Below are 18,002 nucleotides of genomic sequence, written 5' to 3'. Positions count from 1 at the left end.
GGGGGAGGGAACCGCTTTCCAGAACGTGGGGAGGGGGGGAGGGAAGCTTTCAGTGATCCCTGAGGACCTGAATATTTTAGGAGCCATTTGGGGGCACTAATTGAAGTGGTTTTCCTTCGCAGATTTCTTAATTTTGAAGTCTGAGCGGAAATAAAAAGCGCACCCAGCCCAATTTCCAGAGGACCGAGATTGCGTCGGACAACCAGGAAGCGGCCGGGCCGGGAGCTGTCCCCTGATCTCCGTTCTGCTCTTGAGGGCAGCTCCCAGGCTCGCTACACGGCGTCCCCCTACCCTGCGTGACCCCTGCCCCGATCTAGGCTCCAGCCCGGGCCGAGCACTCCGGAGCCGCCATGTCGTCCGACTTCGAAGGCTACGAGCAGGACTTCGCCGTGCTCACTGCAGAGATCACAAACAAGATAGCAAGGGTCCCCCGACTCCCTCCTGGTGAGACCCCTATCCTGGCTGGGAGGGGGTGGCCTGCAGAGCCGGGGGGCTTGGGCGATGGAACGCCGTCTGCACAGGTGTCTCTGAGGCGTGAGGCTGGAGTGCGCTGGTGCTGGGCCCCCCCGGAGGAATGGAGCTTGAGTTAGTTGAGGGTAAAGGGACAGTCCAACCTGGATGCAGTGAAAAGAGCCCTTCGGGGCTACAGTCCGGGCTCCGCCACCTTGTTACTTGCATAATTTTGGGAATGTTTCTCTGAGACTTAGATTTTTGTTGTTGTAGGTTGGATTTTTTTGGTCTGTTTGTTTGTAAAATATAAAGATGTGAGAGTATTCAGAAAGAATGAATGAACGTACCTAGATTATGAATCTGACGTTTTGTTAGTAATGACGTTATTATCACATGCAGCAAAACAGGGTAAAGAGCCACGGTGCCAGGATTCATGTATCAGCTCTGCCACCTAGAAGTTGTGGCATTTAGGCAAGTTTCTTAACCTCTCTCAACTTTCCTTCTTGGTGAAATGGGGAGAATTTGTAGATCTCGTAGTGCTGTTGTGAAGATTAAATTATTTAGCATGTGTAACGCCTTTCCTTGGTGTTACCTGCTATTATCATTAGTATTTTTCATGCCCCAACCCCATTTATTATTTCTCATTCTTCTTGCGGGGAGGTGGAGGAGGTCGATAACCCAATTTTATGCAAAGGCTAATGGTACAGGCTAATTTTTCTCACTTTTAAACTTCCACAACTTCCATCCAGAAGTGTTTTTTGTGTTTTAGCACATCTTATTTCCATGCTAGACTTTCAACTATGTGAAGGTGGGAGTTATGTTTGATTTCATTGGCATTTATTTAGAAGGGACTCATTGCATGTTTAAGTAAGTGAACACATATATATACATGTGATACTTTGTGATTTTTGTTTGTAAGACATTGTTTTAGAATTTATCTTTCTCTAAATACAGATTTAATTTAAGTAGTTAGTTGCAGATGGGATTGTTACTTTTTGGCTTTTTTTGTGAGGGAAATGGAACCGTCATTGGAATGCTAGACTTGGCCTTACCTTAGCCCTATTGTAAAGTGTAGACGTGTTCACTGATCTGTGAACTGGTGAGCACTTCACTGTGCCACCTTGTTAGTCAATCCTTGATGCCGGCAATAATATCTCCTGGACCTAAGTTGTTATCCCTCTTTCCCTTTCCCTACCCCCCCCACAAATTTATGTGTTTAAAATAATTTTCTTCCTTTATTTCTTTGTTTTTCTTCACCCCACCTATTTTCTATTAATAGGGATATTTGCTTGAAGCCAGGATCTCTGAATTTACACCCCACTCATCTCCTGAAGTCCCAGTTAGTTCTGAAGGAGGTGGATGATGTCTTAAAGAGGTTTATGAGCCCAAGTGAGGGAACAAGAGGAGAGAACGAAGGTAGCATATTCCACCGAGCTCTGCTGCTTCCGAGATTTTTGGGGAGAGAGTGGCCGATGGCCTCACCACTTCCTGACACATCACCTCGCCTCTTCTCTTCAGCTCTGCTTTTCTCCACTGCCCAAGATCATCTTGAGTTTTGTGGTCATTATTATTGGAGACTACTTCCTTTGACTTCAGTCCCAGAGCCTCAGAATATCAGGATTTGTGGTTTCAGTTGGATTGTTGCTTATTTTTCATTGTAATAGTGTTAGTAGTAGAAACGTTTTTCGTTTGGGCTAATTGCTTTTTTGGAAGTTTTATAAAGTAACAAAGTCATCCCTGGGTGTAAAGTTGTAAAAACTGTTTCCAAGAAAACAGATTTCGTTACAATTTATTTTTTTCTTGTCTTTGAATTTTAATGTAACCATTCTTACCACATAGAAGGAAACAAATTAAATGTGTTAAAAATAAAGCCTTGACTCTCCTTAGCTGTAGTATAACATGGCTACCCTATTTCCCCGAATATAAGACCTAACCAGAAAATAAGCCCTAACATGATTTTTCAGGATGACATTCCCTGAACATAAGCCCTAATGCATCTTTTGGAGCAAAAATTAATATAAGACCTGGTCTTATTTTGGGGAAACATGGTATTAGGAGTGAAAGGAGACTTTGACTGGAATAATTGGATACTAGTAATTCCTAAACATACAGTGGTTTCCTCCTAATAATTACTTGTGCTTGCTCACTTTATAATCTGCTTCTAATTGATAAATAGAAAAAGCTGAGAAATATACCTACATAGTTACGAATTTCAGATGTATGTCTGTGGACTAACAAATTAATATGTACAATCATGGCAAAAAAAGTATTATTAAAAATTATAATCTCTTTTTCTGGCCATCACTAGTGGTCGACTCAGAAGTGACTTTAATTTACTTCAGTTAAGAAGGTTGAAAATTGGAGGAAACTCAGCCAAAGCAGTTTATTTTCTAACATAGTAACTTATATAAATTGAGGGAGTAAGATTGTTAATATATAAGTACAGAGAGTGGAATTTATTGCAATTAACTGCACTCTCTGCTATGTATGTATAGTGTATTAAAGTGTTACTTTCAAAGAGAATAGAAAAGATTGAATGTTTTTAAACTTCATTTAAAAAAAATTTGATTGCTCTGTGATATGTTTTAAATAATAAAAAGACTTTGCTCTTAGACTACGGTGTTTGAATCTCAACTAATTTTTGAAATTGGACTAATGAGATGGATTAGTCCCTTTATGGCAATACCCTTGGGGCACTGTATTTGAAATTTGATTTTAATGATTAGTGTTCTGTGGTAAAGTCAGGAAAATGGATGAATGGAAACTATAATACTAATTGTGAAGTTGCTTTTCCTCTGGTGGTGAATTCTAAGTTAGGAGGATACTTTACAGGTGCAAAAGATCCATTACATCAGGCAGGTTTCCTGAAGGATCTTAAACAAAATGGTCTCTTGCAATTAGTTGTTTATTTCATCATTCACAGAGCCGTAAGTGGTCTACTGTTAATCCTATCACTTTGTGGCTATAGTCAGAAATACCAAGAAATGTATTAATGACAAATTGGTGAAGATTCACACATGGCATCAGATCTGTTTAGAGTCCGAGCTCTGCTACTTACTAGATGTGCAGTCTTGGGCAAATTGCTTGGTGTCTCTAAGCCTGCTTCTTTCGTCTGTAAAACTGTGTGTGATGGTGGGAGTGGTAATAGTTTCAACCCTACAATGTTGTAAAAATCAAATGAAATGAAACATATAACATACTAGCACATTTTCTTACCCCAGAGAAGGTACATGATAACTTAGCCATTAGTGGTGGATGTTATGGCTGCTGCTGATGACAAAAGCTGATAGGGTTAGTCAGGACCCAGCTCCTCAGACTTTGCTATATTAATTGAACCCTTAAAGGAACCTTGGACCTCAATTATTATTTTCTTCCTGTGCCTAGACTCGAGTTAGGTGAATCTCTTGAACATCGGCATTTGAAGGGAGATGAATGATCAGGGACTTTGGGATATGAAATTGGAATTGGAATTTGAACTCAGGATATCAAAGAGGGAATCAGGGAGAAAAGTGGAAGTGGTGGAACAAGACGAATATCCTTTCTGGAAGGAAATGCTTGAATTTAGCTGATTAGTTATGCTAAGTCATGGAGATGTGGAGACCAGACGTAGCTATGTATGGAAGAAGCCAGAAATGTATCATAATTCTCTCTTGCCTTTTCAAGGTGGTTGTAGTGAGAGAATTCAGAAAAATCTGCTTTTGTTTCTGAATACTTTGGTTTGCTTCAAATACATGGGGCTCTGGAACTGTAATGTCCCTATGTAGCTATTGAGCACCTGAAACGTGGCTATTGCCACATCGTGAAATGAGAATATTTTGGATATATTGGGTTAAAGATTATTAAAACTTTAAAAGATATATATTAAAGCTAATTTCACTTGTTTCTTTTTACTTTTTAAAATGTGGCTACTAGAAAATTTAAAATTGCCTAGTGGCTTGCATGCATTACATTTCTATTTTTCTAGAGAGTTAGAATTGAAGGGGTGGATCCAGTCCCAATTCAGGCGCTCAGGGGCAGTCAGTGTAGCAGACTGGGTAGGATTTGAGCTAGGCACTCACACACACACACACACACACACACACACTTCAATCCCAGAGGGACCTCTCTCCCTTCAGCAACTTAGTTATCCTAAGTAATAGCTTCAGTGATTTTTTTAGAAATGAGCTTTTGGTTTTAGAATAGGTTTAGATTTACAGAAAAATCACAAATATAATCCAGAGAATCCCTCTATACCCCATACCCTGTTCCTTCTGTTGTTAGCATCTGGTTAATGTAATACATCTGTTGTAGCCAGTGAACCTGTATTAATACGTTACTAGTAACTGAAGTCCTTACTTAATTCAGGTTTCCTTAGTTTTCTGCCTAATGTCCTTTGGCTATTCTAGGATCCAATCCAGGTTACGACAAAACATTGAGTAGGCTTGGCTCCTTCCGCTCCTCTTAGCAGTGACAGTTTCTCAGGCTTTTCCTTATTTTTAATGACTTTAAAGTTTAGAAGAATACTGACCAGATATTTTAGAGACTGTACCTCAACTGGGATTTGCCTGATGTGTTTCTCATGGTCAGAATGGGGTTATTGGTTTTGGGGAGGAAGACCACAGAGGTAAAGCACCGTTTTCACCAAATCATAGCAAGACTACATATTGTAACAGAATATTCCGGTACTGATGTTGACTTTGATCTTCTGGCTATGGTAGCGTTTGTCAGGTTTCTCTACTGTAAAGTTACTCATAGCTCTCCTTTTCTAGACTGTTTGGAAGGAAATCACATGCATAGCCCACACTTAAGGAGCAGGGGTAGGGCTCCATCTCCTTGAAGGCTTAGTATCTACATAAATTATTTGGAATTCTTCTATACGGGAGTGGTTTGTCTATCCTCAGTTTATTTATTTATTCAGTCATTTATATCCATAAACTCAGGATATGTATTTTGTACTTTGTGTTATATTCTAATACTACTTTATTTTATTGCTCAGATTGTTCCAATTTTGACCATTGGAAGCCCTTTCAGTTGACTTCTGTAGCCTTTTGATATACCCCCATCACTGGGGGGTTGGTTTTTTGTTTTTTGTTTCTTAGTACTTTCTTACCTACTAGTATTAGAAGATATTCCAGGATCATCTTGTGTTGCTCCTATGCCAGTCCTAGAATCAGCCATTTTTCCAAGGAGTCCTGTTTCCTTTATTGAAAAATGGTGTTAGAAACCAACATCTAGGCACTAAGTGTGTTCATTGGTATTATTGTCTCCATGCCCTCTCAGCTGGCAGAGCAAGGAAATACCTGTGTGTATACTAACTCATGTATGTATGCATATCGATAAATACCTGTGTATGTAGCCATTTATACGTGTAGTGCGCTAAACATGAGTTCATACTGATATCTCCAATTCTAATCCATTATCCCATGGGTCATTCTAGATTGGCTTTGTGTTAACATTAACCATTCTATACCATGCTACACAGTGTAGCATTAATAATATATCATTTTTAAATTCTCTCACATAAAAAGTTTCTTTATTTGTGGCTTTACTTTGTTTCCCAGTGCATAATTTCTGTTGCTGGTTTTATTTTAAAATACCTACATCACACAAAGACGGGTACCAGGTACTGAACTGCAGTGAGCCCTGCCACTTTCACTGTACTTTATGGGGGGTGTGCAAGGCTAACCGAGCACTTCCGTTAATACTATTGAATAGGCAAGAAAAGATTATACTATTCAAAGACTTAGGTGTACATCAGCACTCATCAGGCCTGTCTGTGGAGAAAAAAGTGAGAAAGCTTACATAGTGTATTTTATACAGTGAGGTGAAGAGCTCAGTTCTGGATGACAGGCCTAGTTGGAATGCTAACTCGGACACTTATTGGCTGTTGAACTTTGGAGAAATTATTTAACCACTGAGGCTACTTGCCTGCGAATGGAATGATACTGGTCCCTCCAAGCGGTTGTTGTGAAGATGGAGTGTGGAAATGTTCAGCACAGAGGCCCATGAAAACAATGACAGCTGTTAGTTATGAAGTTCTGATCCCTAGGAACCTGCCATTGTACAGCGGAGGCCATTTGGGGGGCAGCATGAAGCTCTCTTGGGACTTACACACGACTCCTGCCAGAGCGTTACCAAAACTTAATGTCGGGAGATATTTCCAAAGTCCTCTAATTCCTTCCTTCTTTCCTTCCTTCCTTCCTTCTCATGTTCCTCCTAAATTGTCACCTCTTTAATTCTTCTTTTACAAATATGAGGAACATTACAGAGGGCCAACCAAAGGTTGGCTCAGCTCCATAATTATTTCTGACGGTGCCATCATGGAATGAATTTTATGAAGAAATGATCTACTTGTATTACCCCTCCCAGCCCCCATCCCAATTTAATTATTTCTTTCATAAAGGGAAAGTTACCATTCCAGGTGAGAAGATTTGCCCAAGTCCTCATTGATACACTTTTTCCCCCCTCAGTTTCTCTGTGACTAGCAAATATGTTGCTAAATGTAAGACTGATCCATTCATTCAGTGAGACTGTGGTGAGCGCCTACCATGTCCAGCTCTCTGTGCTGAATGCGGAGTTAGGACAAAGATATGTCCAGAGCAGTCCCTGCCTTCAAGGGGCTGGAAATGAGGCTGAAGAGAAAACTATAGAAACCAATTTCAAATGACCATTGGTGCCACTAGTGCAGAGCACAGAGGTCTAGGAATCCAGGGGAGATAAGATTGTGTCCCAGGAGATCACCTGGAAAGATAGGTGGGATTTGACAGAGAAAACCTGGGAAAGACGATGTTATAAGACATTGCAGTATGTGGGTACAGTGGACATCAGATTGCCCAGAATCCTCCTTTGTATGTTTTGACAGCAGTTTTCCATTGAGGAACTACCTAAACCCAGTCTTGGTGACAGTGACAGGCTGCCGTGCCCTAAGTCAAGAGGTGAATGCATTCCTGTAGGAAGGACATGTACAGAAGTTTGGCTGGGAATTTTGAGCAGAGTGAGCCAAGAAGAGTCAACACTAACCTATGGTGTTGCTGCTCGAGATTCTCCTTTCACAGACTGTCAGTGACTTCCTGCTCCCTGGGGACCCTGAGCAACCCTGGGTTCTGGCCCCCTCGAGCTTGTGGGCTCATTTTTCTCTGTTGCCATGATCCACCCCCACATTATTCTAATATATCCCCTTTTGGGGATTACGTTAGCCAGAATCATCAGTTCTGTTATATTCAACCAAAGAACCCCAGATGGTAACTTGAACAAAGGCTTAGAGCAGAAAAGAACAGTGATGTGTTTGGGCAGGAATGGATCGTCTGCCTGGTTACCGTGCACCACACATACTGGGGAGCTGGTATTTGGAAATAGACCTGGAAAGGTTGCTTGGGTCTGGAATGGGGAAGACCTTGACTGCTAGGCTCAAGTGATCCAATCAAAGCCCCATTTTAGGAAGTTTAAATGGGGGAGGGGGGCCTGTGGAGAGACGCGAAAAGCCGGGTGATTGGAATTGCAGCTTCTCCTGCAAACGCACTGGCCTACACTGTTTGTTCAATTTAACATCATTTTTTTGGAGAACTGGTTATATGCCAGGCTCAGTGCTAGATTATAGGACTATAAAGATGATTAAGCCACAGTTCTTGTCTTCCCAGAGCTTCCAAGCTAGAAGGCAAATCAGACCAGTAAATGTGAGGTAAATTACTAGGATTAGGTAAAAGTTACAGGTGTAGGTGAAAGTGGTTAACATTTTGTTGGGTTGGGAAAGCCTTCACCAAGGTAATGATTTCTGAAGAGAGTTTTGAATGGCAGTTTGCCAGGTGGTCCAGGTGGAACATTACCATTGGGAGTAAAGTTGTAGAATTCTGGAAACATACCAGGATTAGAGAGAAGTAAAGACTTAGGATCATAAATGGATAAGATGGCAGGAAAAAAATGGGAGCGAGTGAACATGCCCAGGGACCTAGATGGTAGTCACGAGAGAAAAAGCAGGGACTGGACTCTGAAGAACAGCAACAGTTAAAGGATGGGCTGAAAAAGAGGCCGGCCAGCAGACGACACTGAGACAGAAGTGAGTGCTTAGGAGACTCACTGAGTCAGGATGCCGTGGAAGCCAGGACAGGAGGAAGTGACAGGATGGGAGAAGCAGAGTGTCAGATGCCACAAGATTAAATAAAAACAGCACCAAGGAATGTCCATTAGTTTGGGCAGAGGAAAGGTCACTGTTAGTGAGAGTCCGTGGGATGGTGGGATGGGGGCGAGGTGACAGGGAGGAATGGCCGATGAGGAAGGGAGGTGTGACTGGATGGAAGGGGAATCCAGGTCAAGGGAGGCTGTTTTGTGTGTTGTGCTTTGTTAATGAGAAAAATTGGTGTCTACTGGGCCTGGACGGCCATGACGTGGCCTTTGCTAATAGCTGAGTACCTTAAAGAAAACAAGATGTTCCTTCTGATATGTGAATACGTAATCTCACTCCTGGGCCAAGATGGCTCGTCCTATTTTATATTCTGCTCTATCACAAAAATATAGTGCAGTTTCACTATGACTTGTGCAGATGTTAGGTGGGCTGACGTGCCAGAATCACATAAATTTGGGATCGTCATATACTGAAATTTTAATTTGGCCATATGTAGGTTTGACTTTTTCAAAGAGGGAAAATAAAGTTGAGTTTTAATTCCAAATGTGCATTTTCTTAGGGAGAAATATTTAGAGGACACACAAAACACCTCATATGACAGCTTACCCCCCCCAAAGGGAGGAGGTTAGGGTTTGCAGAACCTAATTGTGATTTTTGTAAAATAATAATGCCTACTAAAGATTTCCCACTTAGTGTTGACTCCTAAGGGGCTAGTTAGCTAGTAGGTGTTGTACCCATTTCACACGTCATGCCTTTTTTAGTCTGTTGTATTAGTCAGTCAGTAATCATTAGGTTTCAAATCACAGAAACCCAATTTTAGTGAAAGAAAAAGAAATTTGTTGGTTCAAGAAACCTAACCATGATAAAGTCAAGCAAAACCTGTCTCAGAGTTATCTAGAACCAGAAACTAAGTTACTAAATTTATCTAATCTGTTTCATCCATCCATCCATCCATCCATCCATCCATCCATTCATCCATTTTTTTATATCTACTTCTCAGCTCTGTTTGTTTCTAAATGTAGGCTTCATTCTCAACCACAGCAAACTGACTTTCTCTTTGTTACTAGGACAGTGTGTGCCCACAGCTTCTAATCTTGTGTTCTCATAACTCTACCAAGAGAGAGGAAAAGACTTTCCCGTTGGTTGGCTTGGGTCATATGCCCACCCGACCCCAACCCAATGTGGTCAGAGGGACCGAGCTACTAGAATTGGCCCAGCTAGGATGAGAAGCCCATCCTTTGCCGAGTTGCTGTGACTGGAGAAGCAGGCTCATAGAAGGAGATAGCATCTCCCATTGACCGGTTCGTTGAAGGAGAGCCTCCAAAGAACTGGTGTGATTGCCTGAGAAAAAAGGGTGCTAGGCAGGCAAAACTATAAATGTTCAATAAATTTGGTTAGCACAAAACTTAATGCAGTCTCAGAACAAATGGGCTGGTTGATTTGCAATGGGAGTAGCGGAAAGTTTTCTGACAATATCTGCCGGGACATCTTTCCCAGCAAAGGGAATTACAATTGGGTTATAACTAGATTTTGGTAAAGTTAGAATGAACCACATACAGAGACTACACATTTTTAAAGTAATTTCATTTGTATCAGCTTATTTGAGCTAAAAATAATCCAGTAGGTATTTTTAATCTTTGTTTTTTGAGAGGACAGTCTCAGAAAAAACTATTTTTTACCCAGGATTCCATAATCAGTGAGTAGGTAGGTAGTGACTTTGGGTTTGGAATCATAGTCTAATTATTTCTTCCATTACACCCGATTCTTAGCGTTAATGAATGCATAATTTTTTCTAAAGGATTGTGTGATCTTGTCCACTTTTAGGAATTATTTTTGTGACTTTTAAATTACGTTTGTAAATCAGTCATAACCAATTTATTAAAGTTAAGACTGCAGATTCCTCAAGTCACCATTACATATGCGGTTATTGACACAGTTTCTTCTAAAGGACAAAATAGTTTTTTATTTCTCTTTAAAATGCTATGGTATCTCTTAATCACTAGGTATTCCACAGGATTGTATGTTTCCAGATAGCCTACAATCAGTGGCTTGAAGTGGTTTCTAACCCACCAAAAAATGATATGGTCATTTGTCTGATATTGTAATTCTCTAATCTGATTGACCAGAAAGGAAAAAGGTATACAAAAATAGAAGTTTTTAAACATTAAATTTATTTGTATCCTTAGCAATTCTTTGATATTATTGTTTGTTTCAGATGAGAAGAAACAAATGGTTGCAAATGTGGAGAAACAGCTTGAAGAAGCAAAAGAACTGGTATGTAGAGACTTGGTAATATATTTTAACACACAACCAGAGTCATCTAAGCCGATGCCTTCCTATTGGCACTGTAGAAATGTGAAACATGACTGATTAGCATTTTATAATTTGAAATGTATCCATTTTTAAATTGAAGAGAATTTAATAGTTTCTTGGAATTCTATTCTTAATAAAGGTGATTCATTACATGTCCACCTCTAATTTTTCTTCCTTAATTGTCATAATAGCTATAAATAGCGAATGCTTGTTAAAGGCATACTGGGTCCCAGACACTGGGATAAGCATATTACTTTATAATATTAATTTTTCCCAAAATTCTATGAGACAAGTACTATTTATCAAAACCTGTTAAGGATCTGAGATGTTCCCCTACTGGCTCACTAACAAGTGAGCTTGTCACAATTTCATGGATGCTGATAAAAGATATGAGATTTCTAGGTCAGAGATAAAAGAGTTTTATTACTCACAGCAAAGCAGCTACCAGAGTTTCAGCAAGGTGGTATCAGTTCCCTGAGCCCCAATTCCCATAAGACTGATGCAGATGGCCCTAGATGTATGCCTCTACGTACAGTGGAACATCTTACAGGAGAGGAATGCAGAGCCTGGGAAATGTACTGCTTTACAGCAGCCTGTAAACAAGCCTACTCTTCGTCCAAGACGGACACATATTTCCTCCCCGAAGGCTGCTCCCTGCAAATACAACCCTGAGAAAGGTCCAGGGAAAAGAGCAGTTAAAGCCTTGCATTCTTGGTAGGACTCTTAGGAGTCTGATAAAACCATGGAAGAGTGATTTTTTTCAACACTGTTACTACACACACATATACAACATACACACACACACACATACACACATCCTTTTTGTGGATGGGGAAACTGAGGCTTTGGAAGATTAAGTTATTTGTCTGTCTTCTCATACCCAGTAAGTGGTGGAGTAAGGATTTGTATCTAGATATGCTGATCCCAGAGCTCTAGCACATTCACTACTTTTTTGATATAAATACATTCACAAATCAGGGAGTAAAAAGTATTGTGTCCCAATTTCTGGTTTTAAAAGCTGACTATTGCAGGTATGATTCAACTTGCCATGCATTGTGGTCCTAAATCAGTGTGTTGCTTTTCTAAATATTAAAGGGTCTGCTTGGTGTGCCTTCAGTATAGCTGACTCAGATACTTAGGACGTTTCCCAAAGTGTGTTTCTATTAACAGTGTTACCTATTCAAAGAAGTTTGTAGCTTAAACAGAGTTAGAGGTTGAGGCCTTCGTTGTTGTTTTTCTACAGAACCCTCTTGAACCCTTAAGTAGGCTAAGTGGCATTAAGAATCTCTAAGAAGGGATTACAGGGGGCGGCTAGAGTATGGAACATTTCCCAAGTTTATTTGGCTGAGTAACATTTATGAACAGTGGAGGAGGGGGTGGGGTAGCTGCTTTGGGGGTGTGAAGGAGTAAGTGGCTGTTGTTCCCCAGTGCACAGTAGACATTTCCTCTCTGTCCTCGAGTGCTAAGACATTGAGTTGCGGAGCTGCTCGCCCTGTCTTCTCCGTGGCTGGTTCCTTTCTAGCCGTCAGAATGTCTGATGCACTCCATTCCCTGGAAGGTCTTCTGATCTCTGCTGACTTCTTGGCACTGTCTCTGCAGTGGCAGCTTCACTTCTAATCGCCACAGCTTCTTATGTTTGCCTGTCTTTTGAAAGTTTCCGCCTCCCCCCCTTTTTTATTTGAAGTGCTTTTCCCCTTTTCTTTTCTCCTTATATTCCAGTTGAATAACTGCTTCTCTCATGAAAAAGACTGACTTTTTACAAACCACAGCTGCCAGTCAGGACACTTCTTCCTTCTGGTTGGTCGGCTCAGTATAAATAAATTGGTCAATTTTTGCATCTTGAGTTGACTTCATATTGTTGTTGAGTTCTCAATAGCAGTTTTTTTGCTGTCAAAATCTGTGTGTTGGTTTATTTGGAGTCATCACTTACTGGATAATGTTGGAAAGCTGGTCTCCTAATAACCAAGGCTTTACTGTACCAAGAAATGTAAAACATAGTCGTTTCCTTATGGAACTCACAGTCATCTTTAGTTGCTACTAACATAAAGAGTGTTGCCTAAGATACGCATTTCTATTTGTTTAAAGCGATCAGAAAGCTGATTTCCTTCATTTTGATGACATTCGTATTAAGAATACCGTTCATTATATTACACACTATCCTTTCGATGAGAACAGCTTGCTTTTGATTTGACTTAACTAGGGTCAGTTGTGTTTCTGCTGAATAATTAGTTTGTGTTTATTTCTTGGACACTGCGTGTCTTTTAATTATTGTGTCTTCCATTTGGCCTTGTCTCTGTGAGTGTGGTGACAACACAAAATACATACATATTAATTAGCCTTACTCCCGCTTTCCTTGTAGGTGCTCGTTGTGTGTTTCCTTTTTCCTTTCTTGCCTACTTGTAGTTAAGTGTTAAGTGTCCTTGTAAAATGCTTTAAACAAAAATGTACTTAACTCTTGGATTTTCACTTACATGTACTTTTGCGATGATTTGTCTGGATGATCCTATTCACCTTGTTAGAAATAAGTACTTAAGGACGATTTCAGAGAAGTGCTTTAAATAGTTGCCTTATTAAGTTATTATTTAATTTGTTGGTACTTAACGCTTATGTTGAGACATGTTATAATTTAGCGGTCACTGCTTAATCAAGACTAATTAAAATTACCTTTTTTCTTTATTAAAATTGAGGCTTGTTAATTAAAACATGGTTTTCTGACTTATCTGTGTTCTAGTTATTTAATCTCTAACACTGGAGAGATGTTTTATTAGTGATAAGAGTTTTATTAGTTTTAAGAGTTTTATTAGTGATAAGCTTACAGTGTTCATGGAAATACTTGTTAGAGGGCTTTATAAGGAAAAAATATACGGCAACATATTTGGATGTGATTTTATCAGACATGGCTTGAACCAATTTGTTGTTTTTATTTTTCAATACCAAGTATAAATAAGTTACCTCTGATACCTTGTCCCATGCTGGCTGTATTTTTTCTCCATCGTCAGTAATCGTCACTAGATTAATATTAATCTAGTGATTACCAAGTAGGAGACACTGTTCCAAGCACATTATAGGAATTGCCCCATTTAATCTCCACCCTACAAAAGACATACTATTTTTAGAAATGAGAAAAGTAAGGCCCAGAGAGGTTAAGAAAGCTGTCCAAGTTTGCCTGAGTGGTAAGTAGTGGAGCCTACAATGTGAGTGCAGGCATCTGACGTCACAGCCTGTGTTCTAACCATCGTAATATGTCTGTGCTGCCTCCCATTAAATGCTCATATGTTGTCTTCAAAGTGATATGTAATGACAGGTTGTTAAAAACTGCCCTGCTGTGATTTCAGTGAGCTTTGTATATTACTGTAGCATATTACTGTACCCATTTAATTTCCTACCAACATGGTTATAAAGTATAAGGAGTTAGGCTGGAGATCGAGATCACATATTGGTCGGTATGTGATTTTCCTAATCAGACAAGACTTTCCAGAAGAATTTTCACCAAATAACTAAGATTGGGCAGACGTTTTATGGATTAATAATAGAAGTAATGGTTTGGTTTATCTTCCCATAGTTCTGGTATTTTAAGGCCAGAAGACCAAACCAGCTTGGACTGAATGATAGAATACGCCAAGGATATTATAATCATTATTATTGATGTTTGGAGTAATGCATATGTTTTAATATAAATTCTTGTTAAAGTAAGCGCTTTGTGTCACTCTGTGTGTCACTTGACAAGTGCTCAGTAGCTGTTTGACCTAAACAAAAATTAAGCACAAAAGTAGTCCCAATGTGATTTGATTACGGGCACTTTGCTCCCTGGTTCCTCAGCTGTAAAACGAGGAATTGGAATTAAATCTTTTCAGCTCTAACAGTCTGGTCAAGTAATAATAAGCATATAGGGGTGGCTGGTTAGCCCAGTTTGTTAGGGCTCGGTGCTGGTAGTACCAACGTTGCCGGTTCGATCCCCACATGGGCCACTGTGAGCTGCGCCCTCCTTAATAGATAGATAGATTGATTGATTGATAGATAGATAAATAGATAGATAATATTCTTTAAAAAAAAGAATATGGTTAAAAAAAAAAAAGCATATGGTTTAAATCATGTTTTCCTCTCACCCGTCCAGCTTGAACAGATGGATTTGGAAGTTCGAGAGATTCCACTCCAAAGTCGAGGAATGTACAGCAATAGAATGAGAAGCTACAAGCAAGAAATGGGAAAACTCGAAACAGATTTTGTGAGTCAAATTCCATTTTTTGTCATATTTACCAATCTTTAAACTGAATTTTCACTTATTTTTTTTTCATATTTCCTCCACACACCTCAATCAGCACTAAGTGTGCTGTCTTCAGGAGTTGTGCAAAACACAAACAACACCTTCCATTGTTTGTGACTTGGGATCTAAAAATGCTTACAGAGCTAGCTAATGATGGAATTTCAGGGACATTGGATTAATGACTCACTAATACATCCAAATCATGTGGTCCTTTGAGTTTGGATAGTTCTTATTGGTATTTAGCATTTATTAGAATTTTGAAACCGAATCTCAGGCCTTTCAAAGTTTATAGCCTTTAAGATGCAGTGTTTACGGATGGACTTCAGTGGCTCATGAATATCCTGAAATCATACAGCCATGCACCGCATAATAACATTTTGGTCAATAACGGACCATGTATACAATGGTGGTCCCATCAGATGGTTAACGGAGCTGAAAACTTTCTGTTGCCTAGTGATGTTGCAGCCATCATAGTATCATAGCTCAGTGCATGGTTTGTGGTGATGTTAGTGTAAATCTACTGTGCTGTCAGTCGTATAAAAGTAAATCACGTACAATTTACAGTATGTAATACTTGATAATGATATAATAAACGGCTATGTTACTGGTTTGTGTATTTACTGTAGTCTACTTTTTCTTGTCATTTTCAAGTGTACTCTTTGTACTTATATGAAAAAATGTTTAAATCAGTTTGCCATACTACACTGGCAGCAGCCTCCTACTTCTCACGATGACCGCACCTTTTGATTGCATCATTTTCTCCTGTGCTTGATTTAATCTCATGTTGTTTCGTTTATCGTGGCCCCTAAGCATACAAACTCCACTGCTAATGTTGCCAGTAAGGGGCCACACTGAGTGATTGACCTGCAATCAAAATTAAAAGTGATTAAGGACGACGAAAGTAGAAAATCAGCGGTGGTTATTGCTCGCCTGTCAGGCGTGTCCCATTCCATCGTAGCTATTCTTTTGAAGAACAGGAGCAAAGTGACGGAAGCTGTTAAAGGATCTGCTTTATTGAAGACAATGAAACTTAACAAAGATTGGAGAAGAGCCTCTATCAAATATGGAGAAACTTCTAATGACCTGAATTAAAGGCCAGACACAGAAGTGTATCCCTTTCAGCACCATGACCGTCATGGCCAAAGCAAAAAGTTTGTTATGTTGAAAGCTAGGGCTGGACCTGACTATGATGTTGAATTCACTGCTAGCTCTGGGTGGTTTAAACAACGCCAGAATTGTTATCCATTACAAAATGTGAAAGTGAGTGGTGAGTCTGTGGGTGCTGACATGAAGGCAGCTGAAGAATTTTTGGAAACTCTAAATGTGCTGATTGTGGATGAAAATTACTTGTCAGAGCAAATATTCAGTATTGATGAAACCTCCCTATTCTGGAAATGGATGCCTGAAATGACTTTCATCTATAAGGAGGCCAAGTCACTGCCAGATTTCAAGGCTTTTAAGGACGTGATAACAATCTTTCTTGGGGGCCGTACGTTGCAGGCTACAAATGGGAATGTGCCTTTGTGATCTGGCACAGTGAGAACCCAGGGCCTTCAAGCTTATCAGTAAGCACACACTCAGGGTACTATGCGAGCAATAAGAAGTCCTGGGTAACCCAGCTCTTCTTCCAACATGGCCTCCTGAATTGCTATGCCTGCGAAATGGGGAAGTACTGTTTGGAGAATAACATACTTTCAAGATTTCGCTTATTATTGATAATTCCCCCAGACATCCTCCTTTTATTGGTCATCTTCAGCCCAATATCAAAGTGGTGTTTCTTCCTCCGAACACCACCTCTTTGATCCAACCAATGGATCATGGAGTTATAGATGCTTTTCAGGCCTCCTACTTGAGGAGGACCTTTGCCGAGGCTGTTGCTGCAACTGAGGAAGACAGTGATGCAATTCTGGAAGGATTGCAATATCTACGATTGCATCAAGAACCTTGCTTGGACTTGGGGTGATGTCACCCAGGAGTAGATGAATGGCATTTGGAAGAAGACCTGAAGAGGTTCGTGCATGACTTCAAAGGATTTGCCAAGGGTGAGGAGGTTGCAAAAATCCACAAGGCTGTGGCTGAGATGGCAAACACTTGAACCTGTGTGTGGATGAGGATGACGTGGGAGATTTCCCAGAGATGGTTCCTGAGGAGCAGACTAACAAGGAGGGGTTGGGATGGGACAGGAAGGCATAGCTGAAGGAGAGGCAGGAGAAGAGGAAGCCACAGGAAAAGAAAAAGCAGAACCCCCGTGAAAATCCACAGTGAAGCATTTAGCAGAAGCTTTTGCAGACCTCAACAAGCTCTTTAGAAAGTTTGAAAACATGGATCCCAACACTGAAAAGTTTTCGTTAACAGAGAGGAGTGTTCCTGGTGCTCCAAGATGCATCCACAACTCATGTGTTTATGTGTGTACCTGCTACCACAGCTTTCTTCGGCAGTGTCGGGGAACACCCTTCACTAGTGCCACCACCTTCTGTTGTACAGTGACTTACCGTTTATAAAGCGCTTTCACATATGTGATCTCATGTCATTGTGTGAAGAGTAGACAGAGCAGGTGTGGAGTACTATCTCCATTTTATACACGATCGAACCAAGAGGCTCAGACATTTCATTCAGCAAGTCTTTCTTGAGCCCTGTGGTTTATCAGGTGCTGTCCAACATGCTGGAAAAAGCCTTTAAGATTAAAGTCCTTGCTCTCATGGAATTAAATTCTAGTGGGGAAGACAAGAAACAAGTACATGTATGTCATAATTTCAGGTAGTTACACAAATGCTGTAAGTAAAAATAAAGTGAGTAAATGAACAGAGAGTGATTAGCAGGGTGGTTGAGGCTACTTTTTGTTAGGGTGTCTCTGGCTGGAGAGAGAAGACAGAGGTG

General features: G+C 40.2%; 1 protein-coding gene across 5 annotated transcripts in view; it reads left to right on the top strand.

Moving 5' to 3' along the window:
- The first annotated feature begins 185 nt into the window (after window positions 1–185).
- VTI1A (vesicle transport through interaction with t-SNAREs 1A) overlaps window positions 186–18,002 on the top strand; it is a 321,981-nt gene continuing 304,164 nt past the window's right edge. For 2 of the 5 annotated variants that reach the window (XM_074339066.1, XM_019725145.2), the window contains exons 1-3: window positions 201–444; window positions 10,764–10,822; window positions 14,976–15,086. In XM_074339066.1, coding sequence (XP_074195167.1) covers window positions 351–444; window positions 10,764–10,822; window positions 14,976–15,086 — 264 coding nt within the window. In that variant the 5' untranslated portion in view covers window positions 201–350. Of the gene's footprint in view, window positions 445–10,763; window positions 10,823–14,975; window positions 15,087–18,002 lie in introns of all 5 variants that reach the window. The other 3 variants (XM_019725147.2, XM_074339067.1, XM_019725148.2) reach the window with 2 other exon arrangements.

Source organism: Rhinolophus sinicus, linkage group LG07 (genome assembly GCF_036562045.2).
Source record: "Rhinolophus sinicus isolate RSC01 linkage group LG07, ASM3656204v1, whole genome shotgun sequence".
In the NCBI taxonomy this organism is placed as follows: domain Eukaryota; kingdom Metazoa; phylum Chordata; class Mammalia; order Chiroptera; family Rhinolophidae; genus Rhinolophus; species Rhinolophus sinicus.
This window is presented reverse-complemented; position numbering and strand designations above follow the sequence as displayed.